The following is a 19,419-nucleotide window of genomic DNA, read 5'->3' as shown; positions in this document are numbered from 1 at the left end:
ACACATGAAACTGATCTTCTTTTTACAGAACTGGGTCACAGTAGAAAGAACTATTAAAAGAAAATAAATAATAGAAACTTTGGAAGAAGGTAATGTTTTAAATAAAAAAAAATAACTCATAACCAAGCCACACAAAAAACTGTTGTTTCCCTCTAGCCTTAGTCAATTAAGAACAGTAAGAATCTTAACCAGATAATATAATGTAGTATAGTGCTGTATAGGCAAGATCAGCAATTTTAATCTAAACAGTCAAAATGTGTTGACTTCAAGAACTGGAGCTGTAAAATCTCTTTCTAAATTGCAGTCTATAACTAGACTGCTGTTACTCTTCCCAAATTTCTTTTACAGTTGCACAACATAAATCATGAGTAAATACTCATGAACTTTTAGGACTGCAAATATAGCTGAGTAGGAAATTAATATTAATTGTTACAAATTTTTATAGATCAGTACATATATATGATTTCCAACAAATTAAATGTAATCAAATATTTCAACTAATGTACTCAGGATGCTGATATCTAGCTCTGAAAGTGAGATATTTCCCAACAGTATCTCATGTAATTATCGCATATCTTCCTTTTATTGAGTTTGCAAGGATTACTCTGATTTACTGAAAACACTCCACCACGTTAGCAAAATACATAGGAGGAAAGAAAGGAAAATCTATTCTGCCAGAATTTTCCCCGTATGAGAGCTTTCATATAAAGCAGTGTTAGTAGCAAGAACCCAGGCTGAAGTACAATCTAGACCATACAATTTGACCCACAAAACTACTTTGAAACAGCTCTGAAAGTCTCATTGAACAAGACAGTAACACTGGCAACAGTGCGTACAGGAATGCACAATCCATTAACATTCTAGAAATACAGTAGATCTATTCAGTTTTTAAAAATAAATTTTTACAAGTTCTCAACATTTCAAGAGTGAAAGGGAAATAAAATCTACAACACCTGAGGTGATAACCCTTCATTAAATATTCCTATTATACCAATATTACTATAAAAAACCAAAATCTGTAAAAAAGATATTATCACAGATGCTTAAAATTCACCTATGTTTGGGCATATTTAACTAGAAAATGTTTGCTTTTTAAATGGTGTCCCATTAAACAGATTAGATTTTAGCAGCTCATCTGTACATAATTTAATCAAATTGTTATTCTCAGTCTGGCTGGGTCACAACATTCCTGTTATATAAAAGCTGACTGGCTAGATATTCCAATAGACAGACAAAAATCATGTTGCCATGAGGAAAACACCCAAGACTGGAAAACTCTTCTGTGAAAAACAAGATGGATCACCCATTAGAAGAAAGAAAAATTAGAGGCAAAATAGGAAGCAATATAGAGCTGTTAAGAGACAATCCAACAAAGGGTCATGAATTTTTTTAAGGGACATAGGTGGAAAGGCTGATAGAGACTGGTCAGTCTGAAGAAGGGAAGTGTCAGAGGTGATCCCACCAATGTGTACAAAAACCTAATGGAGGGGTGCAAAGAGAATGGAGCCAGGCTCTTTTCAGTGGTGTCCAGTGACAGAACAAGAGGCAAGAGCTCACACTTAACCACAGGAGGTTCCATCTGAATATCAGGAAACACTTCTCCAGTATGAGGTGACTCAGGACTAGCAAGGCAGCCAAAAGGTTGTGGAGTCTCTATCTTTGGAGATTTTCAAAGCTGTTTAGAGATGATCCTAGGCAAGATTTAGGTGACCCTGCTTGAAAAGGGGGTTGGCCAAGATGACCTCTAGAGTCATACCTTCCAAGACCAGCCATTTTCTGATCCTCTGATTTTGTAATAACTAAACAATAGAATTGGATAATAGTGAAATAACCAATCAAAAGTCTAGAACTACTATCTTAGATAGCAGTAGAAGTTAGACAAATCTCTATCACAATGCAGACTTGGTTTTGTGGAATTTGCTCTGAGTCACAGGAGCATATACACCCAGCCTGGAGAAACATGAAATACTTATGCCTGGTTTCAAAAATTTCCACTAGGTCTTCATGGGAGACTCTAAAGATTTTGGATGCTAGCTTTGGAATCCGTATTTTCCATGGAAACCATATTATTTTTCATTTCATTGTTCCTGTGCCAGAAGTCTGGCTCTTCTAAGCACCTGACAAACATGGAATTTAAATAGAAAAACAGAAGGCCAATTGCAAGGAGTTACGGCACCTGGTTGCTCAAAAAATCTTATGAAATAAAGGAAATTGTAAAGTTAAAAGGCATTGTATGTCAACTGGATTAAGTCTTCAGAAAGTATGTAAATGACCTTGTTTATAAGCACACTGCAGCATATTATGGGATGGCCCAGCTGAGGTACATCCACACAGAAACATGTTTACCCACCCCTGCAGGCATGTATGCATGTAACGCCTCACCCCGTGTCACTTACACAGAAAGTAAAATGGTTTGAAATTATATTACTTAATTTCTCTAAGACATAGGGGAAATGAATAAAGTTCAAACAAATTACTAGCAACATGATGTTCTGCTGGTAAGTATTATTGCAAATCAATTTTAAAAGATCATATTTTGAATTTTAAAATCCATTCTTATAAAGACCATTCAACTTGTTTTCTAAGAGAGATGGCACAAGGTTTTTAAAAGTAGTGCTGTAATACAGAAAAATTAGTGTATTTTCAATCTTACGAAGGCAAAATTTGTAAATACAGCTCTCACATTTTCTTCATCTTTCCTTAGTTTTTCATATAAAATTCATCTGGGCACTTTCTTACCTGGCAAACTTCAAACCTGCTGCTTTCACTGATAAAAAAATAATAGATATCTCACTCTGGAAGTCAAAAGATATAAGTCAAAATTCAAATATCTCTTTTAAAAAATGGAAGATTGAGTTTATGTGTTCCTGATCATAATTACACAATATTTTTTAATGTCTGAAGTTCAATACACACAGTAAAGAACACGAGCAATTGATGTACAGTTGAAAGTCAAGAGGAAGGAAAAGTATAATACAAAATTCTGGTGTTGAATAACTTCTGAAGTATTTTTTCTCCCTTTTCATCTATGAATTAAATGTGGAGGAATTATTTGAACTATTTGAATAAACCATACACTACAAAGAGTTGATGTTTAAAACCTAAGGGGGTTTTTGCTGTTTGTGAATACAAAAAACCTCCTTTTCAATGGATACATACAGAAAGTAGTCACAATAGGTTGAAGCGTTATTTCCTCAGAAGTAGAGAAACTGTCCACTTTTATTCACTGATCAGCTGTAGATATATCTATTCATTCCTCTCTCTTTGACTAGGTGTTCAACTCCCATCCATCAATATTGAAGAAATTTAAACACATGCACATGCTTCTCTGTCAAGAGAATTTATTAGAGGCCTGATTTTGCATGCAAATACTCATAGAAAAGAGAATTGCACTATACAACAACCTGCCAGTTATTTATCCACAAGTTTACTAAATCAGGCTCTTTACAATGATTTCTGAGAGCCTAAACCAGCCTTGTCCTCTTGACGGGTGAGGTAGAGTTGCCTATAAAAGCAGAGCTTGCACAACTCAGACCAGAAAAGCATGATTATTTCTAAGGTATTTTATGTCATTGCCTCATTGTATTTGGTTATAGAGTAAAAGTATTGCAAGAAGATGGCCAAAAGATTTCAAAAGCATAAAAATCTTCTCAAAGAATCACTAATATAATTCACAAATAGAAAAACATTTCTGTATGTAAACATTTTTGTAAAAATTTTTTGCGTGCTGTTCAAAGGGAGCTTAGCTATTCTGCTGGGGAGAATAAAGAATAAGGAGCAAGAAGAAAAACAATATGAAGTTAAATAGCTATGTAAAATCCCACAAAATATTTCTTCTTAGCCTAAAATGAAATTTGTTTTGTTGGCTTTTTTCATATTTGTAGGCTTCTTGAAATTTCCATATATATGTGTCTATATTTGTAATGATGATAACCAAAAGTGTTCAAAGAAAGCCAATAGCTTGCTAGGTATTGTGGACTGTTCTGTAATAATTATAGTTGGCAATATTATGTGCTGTATTTACTCTTTATTTTCTATTTGTCTTTTAAGGACAATATTGTGAGTAGTTGCAACTCTTTTGAAGACTACATATTTATGACCTAAAATAATGCTTCCCAAATTTTTCACTTCTTAACACGGTCAAAGAACTCAAAGCTGATAAGTGTAAATGTAGCAGTGAATATGACTCCTGCTATTTCATCTTGAATATCTAACTGCCATTAAATCAGCAAAAAGTCATATGAAGACAAATATTGTTGAAATAACACAAACTGTTACCTTAAAGTTTGATTTCTACCATATCATGCTTTCTCAGTCTTTTTTCGTCACTTTACTACTCTCAGCTTATCCTTAAGAAGTATTTTTATAGTATGATTAATAGATACAGTGATTTATACTGTATTAATTATAGTGCTATGGTGACCTCCCTAAAATGAGATATACTGCAAGTGTTAGCAATAGTTGGGCATTTGCCTGCCAAAATTTCCTGTTTCTTTGTCTTGTTGCCATCTATATGGAAATAAAAAGATGACAGAAAAAATAAGAAAAGAAAAAGAATAACAAAATCCATATCTTTGCATAACTTCTAGTTAATATTGGTCAAACTGAGCAGACAGGAAGCACCTAAATGAATTTCACTGGAACAGAGCACATGATAACAGAAGCTGCAGTTAGATTTCTGTTTTCATGAGCACAGTGGCAGGCTTGGAGATTTTAGCCTGCTTGCCTCTGTTGTCTATTCTGCAAACCCTTTAAAGCAGGGTCTTTCTCCAGTGTAAATTTTTTTTACAAAAAATGGGAACCACGTCAGAAAGCAAAAGGTCACATGAGATTCTGGGTCTCATCCTCAAAGAGTGTTTCAACCCTTTGATATGTGCTCCTCCATCCCAGAAGTGAGAAATGCCTTTTAGAATTAACCTAGTGACAAAGTAAGAATGGGCAACAGTGTCATACTCAGGCTGATGAATGGAAAGAGGAAGTCCTGGAGCCTTGCTATGTGTGGGATTGTTTGACAGATCATTTTTGTTATGTTTAATATTTACACTAGCAGCTGAATGCTCCAATTAGGCATTATATTCCCTTTATGCAGCACACCGTGTGTGGAAATGCAGGGAAAAAGTGATCCTATGATGAATATTTCAAGGGCTGCTTATACCTTCATCTGCCAGTTGCCCTAAAATATTGAAACAAGACTGAAGGAGCTCAGGAGTCCACTTTATCTGAGTAATGCAGCCTTGCTGTGACAGTGCAGATGACTTGACCGCCAGGACTGACTATCAGTCAAGGGAAGCACCCTGTCTGTGTCTCCCCAAGATAATATCCTGGAGGCTTCCTGTAATTGACTAATGGTCTCTGAACTGGACTAGGAAGAGAGATGTGCAAAGCTATGGTGCTTTTCCTGAATAATGTTGAATTCTAAGTATTCCCGGCCATGCCATTTTGGCGCAATACTACGAGGCTCAGGATTTGTCTTTTTTTTTTTTTTTTTTTTTTTTATAGATGAGTCTTTGCCCAGCCCAAGGAAATAACACTTTAGGTTCATGTCAGAAGACTAGAGGAAAAAATGAGCCCAAATATTTAGACACAACTGAGTAGTAGGCATTACTTCTGCAGATCAATCCTATTTACACATGGTTATTTCTTGCTACCACTGAGTGCAGAATCTGCACATCCTTTTCAGGATATTTACGCTGTATCAGTACACTGGGTGGATTTCCCAGGACAGACAGATCTTATGAGAAAAACTTTGTAATTTAAAATGGCCTTTGTTGTTTCTTCATAGGAGAAATGTTTTCTCCTAGTTTTGCCTCAGAACATTCAACAGAATGAATGCATTTACTGTAGTGTTCTTTTGAATAGCTACAACTTTTAGAGCTATTATTGTCAACAGAATATACTGCTTGTGCGGCTTCAAGTAGCATTGTATAACCTGTAGTTCACTGCACATTGTGGCACATTTCCAATTAAAAAAGAAATACAACACAGTGTTTACACCTACTAATATTCTCCTGCTGTAGCTGGCCACGACAGTGATGGCATCTTTTTGAAGATAACTCTCACATGAAAAACTCAAATATCTCCTCTAGTTTTCCATGTGTGAATAGCTCACTTTCCATTTTAACAAGCAAATTCTTCTACTGTCTCCAAATATTTTTGTCTTACAGACTAGCAAAGCACCAGGTGGCTTTTTGCTAAAGCAAAGAATTGTGTCAGAGAGCACCAGAGGGAACTGAATGGTGTTTGTAAAAACAACTGCTTGCTTAATCATCTTGCCATATATCAGAAGAAGATGAAACAGACAAAACACTCTAGAAAACAAGATTCTTAGACTAGAAACAAATGAAATAACCACAGACTGAAAGAAACCAAACCCATTCATTAATTTACTGTGCAACTTTGAAAGTTGTTGGATGAATTATATTCTAGGACTCTCCTATAATAAAGTCATTGTATGATTCAAAAAGTCAATGTCACAGGACGTTTTAAAAATGTATTCTGTATCCAGGGTAGAAATCTTTAGGATCAAAGGGAAAAAAAATCTAGGTTTTCATCCCCACTGGAACGTGAATGTTCTCTTTCTAAAGGAAAAAAATAAGAAAAGAAAAACGTAGCATATATCAAAAGAAAAGTGAAATTAATTTTTTAAACAGCTCCTATTGTAATTATATATGCCCACCACAGACAGTTTCAGTGAACAACAACGGGAGTTATAAAAGCCACACAGCTCAGTGAGTTGCTGAGGAAGGTATATCAGCACCAAAAACAAGTCCCAAAAAAAACTGTGGGAAAAGTAAGTCTTCTGTCCTGTCATTTTAGAATTCATAGGAGTATAAATTTCAGTGACACCAGATCTTTCCTTCTTCTGCTACTCTTAGGAGGTGTGTTTCTGGCTAGAAGCTGTCCTTTCAGGGAACACTGAGCTGTTGACCTCAACAGTTTCCCCACATTTACAGAAAGAGAAGATGTGTTTTTAAGAACTTTGGCTGTGGAGTATATTGGGGATTGTCTTTGGAGACATTCTAACACTTTTGCTTCTTCATCCTTTTAACTGCAAAGGGCAGCAGCTCTCTCTGAGGAAGTGTTTCAGAAAAAGCATAGCTCTGTGTTAAACAGTGAATTCCCTACATAAATTACCCACAAACATGAATTTTACGTTTTATTATACAAAGTAACATTCAGATATTTAAAGCCTATAAATAACACTTTGGAAGTAAGCAATAATCATTCTCCCTTTTCCAGTGTTATGAAATTCAGCTTCCCCTGAGATTATGGGAAGAAAACTTCTAGACAGTTTTTACTTAATCTAGGCTCTATAGCCAGGATTTTTGCCTTACAGTTTATTTACTTCCTGTTGGTTATAACTTCATGAGAGTGACATTCACTTTTGCTCAAACTGATAATTTTTCTCCAATTTCATGCAGTTAAAAAGTGCCAGAGAAAGTTCAAACGACACTTAATTCCTCATGCTGACCTGGAGTAGACATAAACTGCTAGAAACAAGATGGAGGTCAGCTGGGACTTCTATTATTTTGATGAGAAAAGTCCTACTGTATGCTTTATTATGGAAGCCAAACATAATTCATACCAACTCTAGACTCAAATATTTCCACTGAAATTAATGAAAAAGATTGCTTCTCATAAACCACACTAAATTATGTTACTGCATTCCTGTATGAAAAAAATCAACATGAAAATAAATTCTAAACCAGGGGATACTCTCTTCAATCTTTTTTACTTTTTCTTTTTAAAATATTCTTCTGATGTATCCTCAGTCCTCTTTAAGCAGCAGTTATGCCACATGATCTCTGTTCACAAAATGACCTCAAAGTGGTTTGTCATGAACATCACAAACAAGATTCTTTGGGTAAGTGGAGATTTGGAGACTAGAATTTGAGTAGAATTACATTAATGTCTATAAAACTCTTTTGCCTCCAATTTTTCCTTATCCCAGAAACTCCAGATTCTGCTATCCCTAAATAGTGACTATATTCAGTATAGATTAGTAAATTTTTAATTCTATTATCAAACTATATTTTAGGTTTAAAATTATAGTGTACATGGAACTTAACTGATTTACACTTTTTCCTCCTCTGTTCAATATCTGCTGGTCGGAAGCAGTAATTTTCTTTTCACTGGATTTACTTATAATTTTAATATTGATTATAAAAGAAGCAGATTTAGGCTCACAATCTGAGCTGAATTTAGCAATTGATTGAGTCCTACACTAGCTGACTGGCTCAGCCTAATACAGAGAATAAATACTGATCTTCTGCATCACATTAATGAAAAAGACATTGTGATTCATTGAATGACAATTTAGAAAGGTACTGTTCCTAAGTCCTTATGTCTATTTTATACAATACCCAATATTGCTATGTAAGTGGCTGAAGAGACAGGGAAAAGAACAGCAAAGTGGGTACTGATTAGAGATTGTCTAGTTCTACCATTGATGTGGTAATATTTAGAAGGAATGAGGTTTCAGGAGAGTTTTGAGTTGCAGCAGAAGCAGGTCAGAACATGATGGCCAGTCACAGCTCTCAGGATTGTTAAGTAGGGGTCAGCTGCTTACCCAACAAGTAGACAATAATTAAATTTCATTTGACCAGATCAAGTTTTTGACTGCCAAGCAGCAGGATTTTTCCTAGCTTGATTTAAAAGAGTCATTTAAAGTTCTAGAGGAAAAAAAAAAAAGAGAGTCAAATATAAATTAAACCTTTCATTTAAAAGTACTTGAAAAGTACTTGATAAATAGTTGATCTATATTTATATTGAAATATCACTGATATACAATATTTTAGAATACAAATAACTGTACTATTGCTGAAAATATTTGTGTGGAGGATGCACATAAAATTACAGAGATCCAAACTACCAAATTTGATTTTTTAAATCCTAGGCCAGTATGTAATTTCTTAAAAAAATTATAAAATTATTTAGTAGAATTTCAGTATGGAATTCATAGTTAGTAGCAGTTAATAACCAACTGTCTGAACCACATAATAAAATCAACATTTAGGAATAAAATATTTTTAGGAAGCATTTTCTGCATTTTCTTTTAATATTAATTTTCACATAGACTTGAGAAATGAGCCACAGGAAAAGAAAAAGAAACCCCAAAAGAAAACAAGAACAGTATAATACAATCTTTTGTTAACCCACATACTGCAACCAGCAGATTTGATAACATTGTCTCTTGAGCTTCAACTATCAGATAACATCTGGCAAATGATGTATGTAAGTCCTGTTACACAACATCTTCTGGCTTCTCAGTGTCATCTAGGGGACTGATATGTGACTGGAATAACACATTTCACACAGACTGCTTCTGTCATGCTAGAACTAAATTTTCACAATGGATGTGCCACAAAAACCAGATTATTTAATACTGAATTCTCAAAAAGTATTTCCCAATTTTCTTTTTATCATCTTATTCATGACTCAAGCAAACTTTCTTAACAGAAATTGCTGGATATTACATAGACTTTTGACATCCAAATATTCAAATAAATATTTTGTGTCTCTAATTTGTAATGAGCCCTGGAGCAATATTTTTGAAGTGCTGATCAGAAGTATTTGCTTACTTTTTTTCACAATTTTACAACGAATTTAACCATTATTTTTCTCATTGAAGTTAAAACCTCCTCTACAAACCTATTTGAGGAAACTGCAATGTCAGGCATTCATCTCCCTAATGAATTGCTGTGACCATGTAAGTAGTGTGCATTTAAAATAATCAGGAAGATTTTTCAGAGAAAGAATAACATAATTATTAACATAATTAACATAATTAACATAATTAACATAATATAACATAACATAGCATAACATAATATAATAATTTTCTCTGTCAAAAAACTATCCATAAGTACTACTCCGTTTTTATTTAAAAAAAAAAAACTTTGACAATGGATGCACAAACAAAAGTTGTAGTGGAAATGTAGTAAAAATGCACTGAAAATTTATTCTTTGTTTCAAATTTTAAATCCAAGGAGTGGAACGAGTACTCACTGCAAATGATTGCAGAATTTATATCACTTCACTTTACAACTTGTAAATCTGACTGACTGAGTTGAACCAAAAAAGCTTGTCTGAATTAATTATGTTCTAAGCAGAAGATGACTGAAGAAAATAATTTCATTTCAGACAATTCCAGGGTATTTTTTTTAGGGACCAGAATATCTAGAGGAAGAATAGCACAAGAAGGCAGCAAAATCATTAATCATGGTTTTCTAACTCCAACAAAACTCAACTTACTGTAACAGAATATTAAAAAAAAAAAAAAAATAAAAAAAAATGAGGGAAACAGGGAGAAAGTTGAGCCTATTTAAGGCTATATTTGTCCATTTGATACTGATCAAATGGACAAATGCTGAATTGATATAGATCTACTACATAATTTGTGTAAAGATAGAAAACTAGTTTGAATTCATTAAAAGAGTTGAAGAAACAGAAGATTTTCTTTCCAAAACTGCCAGATATTTAATTTTTACTTAGTTCTGTAGATATAAAGGTAGAGGACAGTTTTTAAACATACTTACTTTTAAGTAAGAACCCAAGCCTAGAGATTGCCTGGATTTAGGCACATGCTTAGATGTAGGCTTCCTGAAATTCTTTGCTAAATTGAGACTAGATTTAGTGGCTTGTCAGTGCAGCATTTGAGTATAGTAAGCTTAAGCAACTGTTCTTTGGAATTATCCTTGGGCATATCAGAAAGTAATTTCAGAGATTTTTGATGGATTACAGTGTTAAATTATAGTAGCTGTTATTCTTACTTGGCCTGAGGGCTGTTATGAAATGCACAGGTTTTGCAGAGAAAAAAATGACACCTAGCATTTGGATTTGTTACAATGAAAAAGAAAACACATGCAAATTAAAAATATGTACACACTGAACATAAATTAAACAAAAAAATTGTTGATTTGCCCAAACAAAAGATTAGGAATATCACTATCTAATGTGAATTAATAGTATAAGAATAAAACCCCTTGTTTAATCTACACAGCATTCACAAATATTAAACAACACCCACAATGAGCAGGTGACTTGCATGAACCCAATTATACTGAAAATTGAATCCTTTTAAAATAGGATTTGAAAAAATTTAACTTCTCACTACCTCAATTTGTCATGATCATTTTTAGGACAACACACCTTGTTGTATAGATGTCATCAGTCAAAGTTCTGAGAGGAATTCTGTTTTTATCTCCTCAGTGTATGTATAAGATAAAAGTATATATGGTAAAAAGGAAGTTGTCAGAAGCTTGAGATAGGCTACATTGGTACACAGAGAGAGGAGAAAGTGAAAAAAAAAAGGAAAAAATAAATAGGACTAAGTCAGGGTGTTCATAATCTCGATTCACAGTCTTGATTTTCCAGGAGTTTTGTGTCTAGCAATAGATATATTGGCCAGATTTAGACATAGAGACAACACCTACTTCTCACAGAAATCACTGTATAATCTGTTTCTCACATGAAAAAGACTTTACATGATGGTGCTTCCCTACCCCATGACAGCAGTATAATATTAAAAACTGATGGCTCTTTGATATCTTAGCACATAATAGGTGAAAAAAAGATGGATCAAGGGCATAGATGCGCTAATGGGCAAGCTAACTTCATTTGCAGAATATTTGAAATAAAATTTTTGTCAAAGTTGAATGAAACATGATCTTATTTTCAGATCTGACCATCAAAAAATCTCAAGTGTGACATCTGAAATGAAAGTACTACGTAGTCTGCATTACTCAACAAGACAGTAAACAAATCAAGATAAGTCTCAGCCATCAATATGACAAAATATATATTAAGATGACAACAAACACCTACTAGAACTGCAAATATGCAAATAATATTCAATAACCTTCACCTCAGTACTGGTAAGCAAAAGAGATTCTCTGGATTGTCCTCTTTACAAAATGAGTACTGTCCCTAGAAAATGAACCAAAGCTAGACAATAGATGAGTGTACATAACAAATGGTGACAGAGGTTTTACTTCTTATCTGACACATTTCATCATTTACTAAACATTGCATGCTACAAAAATATTTAGTTCTAGAAACAGAAACATGACTCAGTTCTGCAAGGACTTAAGTTTGCAAAGCTACTAATTATTGGGCAAGAACCCTGTTGATTAGTTACAGGGACCTGAGTGACTTCTAACAACAGTTTGTGCATATTTCTTTAAGGAGAATTAGCTAGAAGCACTATACAAAGAGTAAAAAATCTATTAAGGAAAGGTAAATATCTCAATAATGATCATTATTTGTTGCTGTTAAATTCTTCACTAAATAAATTAGACAATAACAAAAACAATCTCCAAGCACAGTTACTTGAACCTATGCAAAAAGATGACTGAAAAGAAATGATACAAACATAGGTTTACCTAACATATACTAACTAAAGAGTCAAACCTGTCACAACTGAATGGCTAAACTAAAAACTAGTTTTTCTGCCTAACAGATGGGGCACAGTCAGACTGATTAGACAAAAGCTAATCTGTGTCGATTGCTAATATTTATTTGCTATACCAGTAACACCTTATAAACCTGTAGATACAATGCATGAAGATTAAAACTGAGTAGCTTAAGAAAAGTATTATTGAAGAAAAATAATTGCTTCAATGTCTGCAGAATCTCTCCAGATATCCACATTTCCAATGTCCTTAAGAGAAACTACTATAGACAACAACAGTGTTGTCAGGATGAGACCACAACACAACCACCTAGGAGTTCGTCTCAATATGAGCTATTAGAAAATCTGCCAGATGAGAAAGTCAGATGACCCAGAAAATCTTTGAAGAGTAATCAAAAAGTCCTTATTCATTACATATGAGACAATTTTTCCCCTGAAGAAGTAAGGGCTATAATGTTTGAATGGGAACCACCAAGTAACATAACAACAGGTTTTGGAGGTGCCGTTCTGAATGTGGGTAGTGAAAATTCTCATTGTAAATAAGATGTTTTTAAACGCATGTGGAAGACAAGTACCCAGGCTTTCTGTTCAGCACAAATTCCATGTTATCCTCCCTGATCTGCCATTTCCAAGTGCTTCACAAATGTTACAGAGAAATTAAGAATTAATAGCAAAAACAAATGTCCAGTGCCCACTGGTTATTTCCTCATTTTATAAGTGTTTAAAGCAAAGGGTAATCACTTGATATCAGACCTGAGGTTAAGCTAACTCAGCATAGTATTTACATAAAGTCAGAAGTTTATCCTTAGGGAAAAGAGGATAAGAAAAAGACCATATTTAAGGAAAATCCTCTGCTGCCTCTAAGATTTAGATTTAATTGTTTTGTAACAAGTAATAATATAAACTATTTATAGATGACAATGGTATTGTAAAAATGCAGCTTAATCTAAAAATATTGGTTTTCTAGGAGTAATTTTTAACGTATATCTAAGCTTCCTAAAGACCCCTCACAGGTACTCCGAAAACACAGACTTTTTGTCAGAGAAATGAGACTACTCTGAAAAGAATATTTATCACTGCAACATCATAATCACCATTACTGGAGAGGTCACCTACAAATGAAGAAAGGTGTTTCCTGTAGAGGTGGAATAGAATTATATGCAGCTGTACAGCTGTAGAATATCCTAGTAAACCTTCTCTAGAAGTCCATGTGTAGTTTATAATGGAATGAATGCAGGGAAGGGATTTTTGTAGAGAACAGGGATAGTACTGATGGCAGGGGGAGCAGTAAGTGTTGCTAGTTAAGTTTTCATTCTTCTTTACTCCAGTACTAAAAATACTTAAAACTGTGTCTTATATTTCTTCTGCTCTTGTTTTTACATCCAAGTTCAACAGAGTAGGGACTTAGGTGTTTGAATTTCTTCTGTTGATAATGTTATCCCCAGCACACAGGGATTTCGAAACTAGGAAGTTGTGTATTTGCCTTTTGGGTATTGTCAAAAGAAACATATAACTATGTGATGGCAAGACACAATATAAGGTCTGCGAACCCCACGAGATCTTTTAGATACTAATTTTCTCCACATCAGGAATTATTTTTCACTTGACATTTAATATAAACCTGTGATCATGATTTTTAATGTAATGCATCATCCTACTTGAGAGCAATTCCTTTCTTTTCCCAAGACCAGATGCCCTAATGCCTTGTAAACAGCAATGAAGTGCCTGACTTTTATGAAGTGCACTTGCATGAACACAATAAAAGTTCATAACTCCAGGAAGCTGCTTATAGCAATTTGAAGTGCTGGGGGGTTATATCTCAAGAAATAAAACAGATTCACACTTTCTGGGTTTTGTTTTTTGTTGTTGTTCTCTCTCAAAAGTTTAAATGAATGAATTTAAATGAGTAATTTCTCATACTTCCAAACCATCTCTGATCCCAAAGGAAAAATATTGTCTCATTAAAGTGGAATGGCTCTGGCATTGTTTGTTGATTCTCAAAAAACTTAACTGGATTTCAATTTGCTAAAAAGTGATTGCCATTGCTGACACTAAATTAGAAGTAATCAGACTAGACTCAGAAGTGAAAACAAAAAAGTACAAGTGAGCTAGGTCACATGGATATTCAGCTTTCCCAGATGCCTGGGAAATATCCCTTAGTTAAATCCATTCAAGGAAGAACTTGGACATTAGATGGCAAATGATTTCATAATATTTTATCTAAGTTTCTTACAAGTGTGATTGAATTTAATAAATTCACATTAAATTTTTCATGAGTTCTAAAATATGCAAATTCCTCAACGAGGAAGAATTTGCGTTGTTTTTTATTTTTTTCCCTCAAGATAGTTAACATAATTATTTACTACTCTGACATTCACTCTAATGGGAATGTAAAAGCACTGTTACTCAGGTTAGAAAGTGTTTCATATTCCACTTTTTGGGGCACAAGAGTATGAATCTTTTTCTCTTTTCCATTATCAAGCAGTTGAATAGAAAACATTACTGACTGACGTTTATATTAATGAGGCTAAATAAAAACACAGATGGCTTCTACTGAGTGAAGGAACTGAAAGTAATAATGTGCTATCTTAAGCCACTGTCCTGCAAAATCAGGGACCAGGATAAACAGAAATCTGATTATTCTAGCTGAGCAAGAAAGCTCAGATAAACACAGCCTCTCTCTGCCTGAATCCTTGTCTGTACTAAAAACAAATGTCTCTTTTTAAAGAAGAGTTGTCCATAATTTGAAGCAGTACTTGAATTTTTCTACACAAAACAGTGATTCAACACCATTTTGGAAGATGGTCTTGAGACAAAACTTTTTAGGAAAAATGAGTGTAATAGATTGAGTTAAAGGATCCAGAGCTATGAAATGAAATTTCAATGGCCCAAAGAATGACAAAATAAGAGCAAGGACGAATTATGCTTTGACTTGTGTCATGGGTTTTTCCCTAGACAATCAAAATTGTATTTCAAAATTAACCAGAGGAACCTGAAAATATTGTAGCCTGATATGTATTTCTCTCATACATCCAATTTCCTTATAAAGAAACAACCCAACAAAAGTGTTTGTATGCATTTATGATGGTTCAATAGGTTCAGATAGTTCCATTTTGAAATCAACACAGTTAATCAGAATTTTAAAATAAAAAATAAAATCAAAATAGTATATAAAAAGTAAAGAAGTTTTATTTGTTTATAAACTCTCATGTATGCAAAATGATTGAAAATTTACATCAAAATGCATCTGGTTATTACTGATATTAGCTGTAATAATACAAAAGGTGAATACCTTTTCCCTTAGCTCAGAGTTTTGACATCGAAAATAGTCTATTATACCATATGTACAACTTCATTCATCCACGTGTTGCTTAACAAAAAAATTTGGAAATGGCAAAAATGAAAGCCTAAATTATTCTCTTAATAATGAACTTTTTTTTGCAAAACTTTGAGCAGTTTTACCAGTTTCTGGGTGTGTAGCTCTAATTTTGTGGTTAAAGCTTTTTCTTCTGCAAGATCTCACCTTTTAGAGTACTGAACAAACCTCTGAACAAAGGTTTATTTAAAAGCAAAAGAATGTAAGGCAAAAGAGTTGCATTTGTTTCTGAAACCGCTGTCCCTACTGGACTTTTGCCTTTGCAGATGGATTTCCAGCCATTTCAATACCAAGGACTCAAAGAAATTATTGATCAAAAAAGTTGTAGTAATTGCAAATCATTAGTCTATCCTTTAGGATTTTTCTATATAATTTCTTTCTTTAGGACTTAGTCCAAACTAGATTTAAAATGCTTTAGGTGTGGGACTCTTTCCATTTGCACAGACTAATAGATCTTCCTTGCAGCAGTTTTCATTATACCCTAATTGATCTTTTTTTCCAACTTCATCCAGTTAGCTGTTTTTATACACCCTGAAGACATAGTAAATGATTTCTTTCTCTGTTTCTCCAGGTACCATCCAAATAACAATAAATGATTGCAGCTTCAATTTATCCAAATTTCCTTTTTTATTTTTTAAATCTTGGCACACACCCACACATTTAACATCACATCTCTTTATCCTCCATTCAGATCTCATATGAAAAAAAGAGACAGATGAGAGACACATCAGGAGTAGGTGGGGACACTCAAAGATTGCTGATACTCGAGAAATAGATGTGTTGACCTTGTCTCTGGATGAAGAAAGCCTCCTCTGCAGGTTGTGGTTAGGAAGAGTGTCCTGTTTTCAACAAGTGAGATGAGTGGCAACAAAAACCCTGAGCATTCAGCAGCTTGAGACAGCAATAATTTCCAAATAAGTTTTTGCTTTGGATCATTTTCTTTAACTTCTTAAAAGAGAGGTTAGCTGAAAATTTTATTCTGATCTCTCCATTGTCCATAATTTAATTTTTTAAGTTGTCACTACCTAAGCTGGTTCTAGGTGGTTTAGGTGATAATTTCTGTATTTGAGTCTTTTCTATGTTACTCTGTTATACCCTGGAGTGGAGTCCTCTCTGTGTTACTCTCTCATACTCTCTTTACCGTCTTGGAGGACATAATTCTGTTTTATGGGTTGGCAGGAACCCCTCCCAGTGCACACAAATGGACAATAGATCTCAAAATGTCATGCCTTATCCATGTTTGCATAATAAAAGACTGTCCAAGTAATAATGTGGAATGTGAAATGCTTCCTTTTATTAGTGATCCAGGAGGCAGAAGTGCTGTTTGGCACTTGTCAGATTAATCATATTCTCATTTTGACCAGTATTCCCAGAAACTCTCTACAACTTGCAGAGCTTTCTATTGAAATATATGGAGTGGAAAAAAGAAAAAAACAAGGGAGAAAAAGTATATAGCTATTCCATCTGAAGTCTATAATAATTTATGCTGCTCTACCAATTTATGAACATTGATCTTCATGTAGAAATTTTCCTTACATCAGTAGAAAAGGAATGAGGATAAAACATGATCCATGAAATTGTCTTTCACTTGAGAATTTTTTAGACAGACTAAATTGCAGATTGTGCTATGAATTTCTGTTCAACCATAATGCACAGCCCTTTGGAAAAAAGAAAGGTAAAGAAATCTAAAGCAAAGAAGCCATTGTGCAGGGTGAGGAAATTGCAAAAGCCCACAAACCTATGGCAAATGAGAGATAAACTCTCTTTTCAGAGTGAATATGCAAGTTTATAATAATATTTTGTCCATTGTCTTTGAATTTACAACACATATATATATATATATATATATATATACACACACACATATATACTGGTCTGTCAGATAATTTGCTACAGAAATTCCATCTTCTTCTGCTGTTTGAACCTCCTATGTATGTTTAGACACTGCAGAACAGTATCCTCGACTTGAAAGAAAATTTAACTATACTGGTTAATTTTATAAGTATTTTCCTTGAATTAATGAAAGAAAACCAGAAAGAAGAACAACACAGAGCATGTAGACCTGCCAGCTTCTAAGATGCTACTGGAATAATTAAGGAAGAATTTTGGGTCTGCTAATTTTAGGCAGTATCCTAGAGAATATTGTTCAACCTAATACAACAATTTAGCTGAAAAAATAGTGACATAATTGACAAAATTACATAATAATTACAGTGCTTTAGAGTGAGCTATATTAAAGCATGACTCATCACTCAATACATAAGAAGTCACAGAACTACGTCACTACATCCAGCAGTGCAGTTGCAGTGCAGTATAGTGGAGCTGCAGCCAAAGAGGAAACTTAAAATCAGCAATCTTTTGTTAATAAGTGGTGGAGCAGAGGAATTAATGGAAAGTATGACTATGAATTTGGTTTTACTTTCATGAATTAAACAGTGAAAAGGGATACTTGTACAATTGCAATTAAGATTTACAGCCTTTTTAGAAAAATATTTAATATATGTTATTATTTGAAAGTCATGCATCCTCTGGTAGTACTTATAATAGTTTTCTTTATTGAGGAAGGAGAACTATTCTACTCCTCAGCTGGGGAAATGACTGGTGAAGTGGAAAAGCAATGATGGAATTTTCTGAGATAATTACATTTTTTATTAGAATACTTTATCAATGATCTTTTTGAAAGAAAAGCTGTACAGCATAACAGTCAAGCATAAAACACTAAACTTCCCATGAAACATTTTGAATTACCTTCTGTAATAGCATTCACTTGAAAATAATACTTTTTAAAAAGTACAGAATCTGAAAATCTTTCCCTTGAATAAGCCTTAGTTGTTATGCAAAAGATATATATGACTTTTATCAATTTTCTATCTATTAACACCTTCCTTGACAATAAACCAAGCCCAACTAAAGGTATTATTCAACAGCAAGATTATACATCATTAGAAAAGTTACAATGATAAGCCTTTGTTATTAAAAATGAGATGGTTTGTACTTACCTGGTGTGAAATTATACCGAGCAGAAAACCCAATAGATTCCAGTTCAGCGTCAGCAAAAAATTTAATCCACAGGAATCTGCCACTGGATTTTATCATAGGTGGATTTTGCTGTCCACAAAAACGTCCAAGGATTGGGGAAAAGCCAAAAGGTCCATCTCGTACTTCAATGTGGTCAAATTTACACTCCCAAGAAGGCTCTATGGAATATTTTTCATCAAAGTGTAGTTCAATGCATTGTCTAGGAGCAGCTAGAGATAAAAAGAAAATTATCTTACTATTTTCTAACCCAAGACTCTCCAAAACTAAAGCAAAACTCAAGAAAATAAAATATATCTATTTTTTATGAATCTTAAAATTTTGTTTAAAATCTTGCTTGAAAATTAGTACATCTGTATTTTTTATAGATTTCACACTGTCAGTTTGTCTATGGTTCTTCTTTAAAAAAAGTATTCTTGACAGCAGTGTTTAGTAAAGCTAAGAGAGATATCTATGATGAAATGAAAAATATAGCCAGGAACAACTTCTTAAAACATAAAATGTTTCTAAGAAACTACATATTTAGAAAAAAAATTTTTCTCTTATACTTGGGGGAAGGGGTGTTAATCAGAATGTTTTTTTTAATATTTAAAAA

General features: G+C 33.7%; 1 protein-coding gene across 2 annotated transcripts in view; it reads right to left on the bottom strand.

Moving 5' to 3' along the window:
- The window catches only part of NETO1 (neuropilin and tolloid like 1), a 60,429-nt gene that overhangs the window by 28,021 nt on the left and 12,989 nt on the right, over nt 1-19,419 (bottom strand). For both annotated transcript variants that reach the window (XM_058833627.1, XM_058833626.1), the window contains one exon: nt 18,788-19,036. In XM_058833627.1, the coding sequence (XP_058689610.1) occupies nt 18,788-19,036 (249 nt within the window). The remainder of the gene's footprint in view (nt 1-18,787; nt 19,037-19,419) is intronic.

Source organism: Poecile atricapillus, chromosome 2 (assembly GCF_030490865.1).
Source record: "Poecile atricapillus isolate bPoeAtr1 chromosome 2, bPoeAtr1.hap1, whole genome shotgun sequence".
NCBI lineage: Eukaryota > Metazoa > Chordata > Aves > Passeriformes > Paridae > Poecile > Poecile atricapillus.
This window is presented reverse-complemented; position numbering and strand designations above follow the sequence as displayed.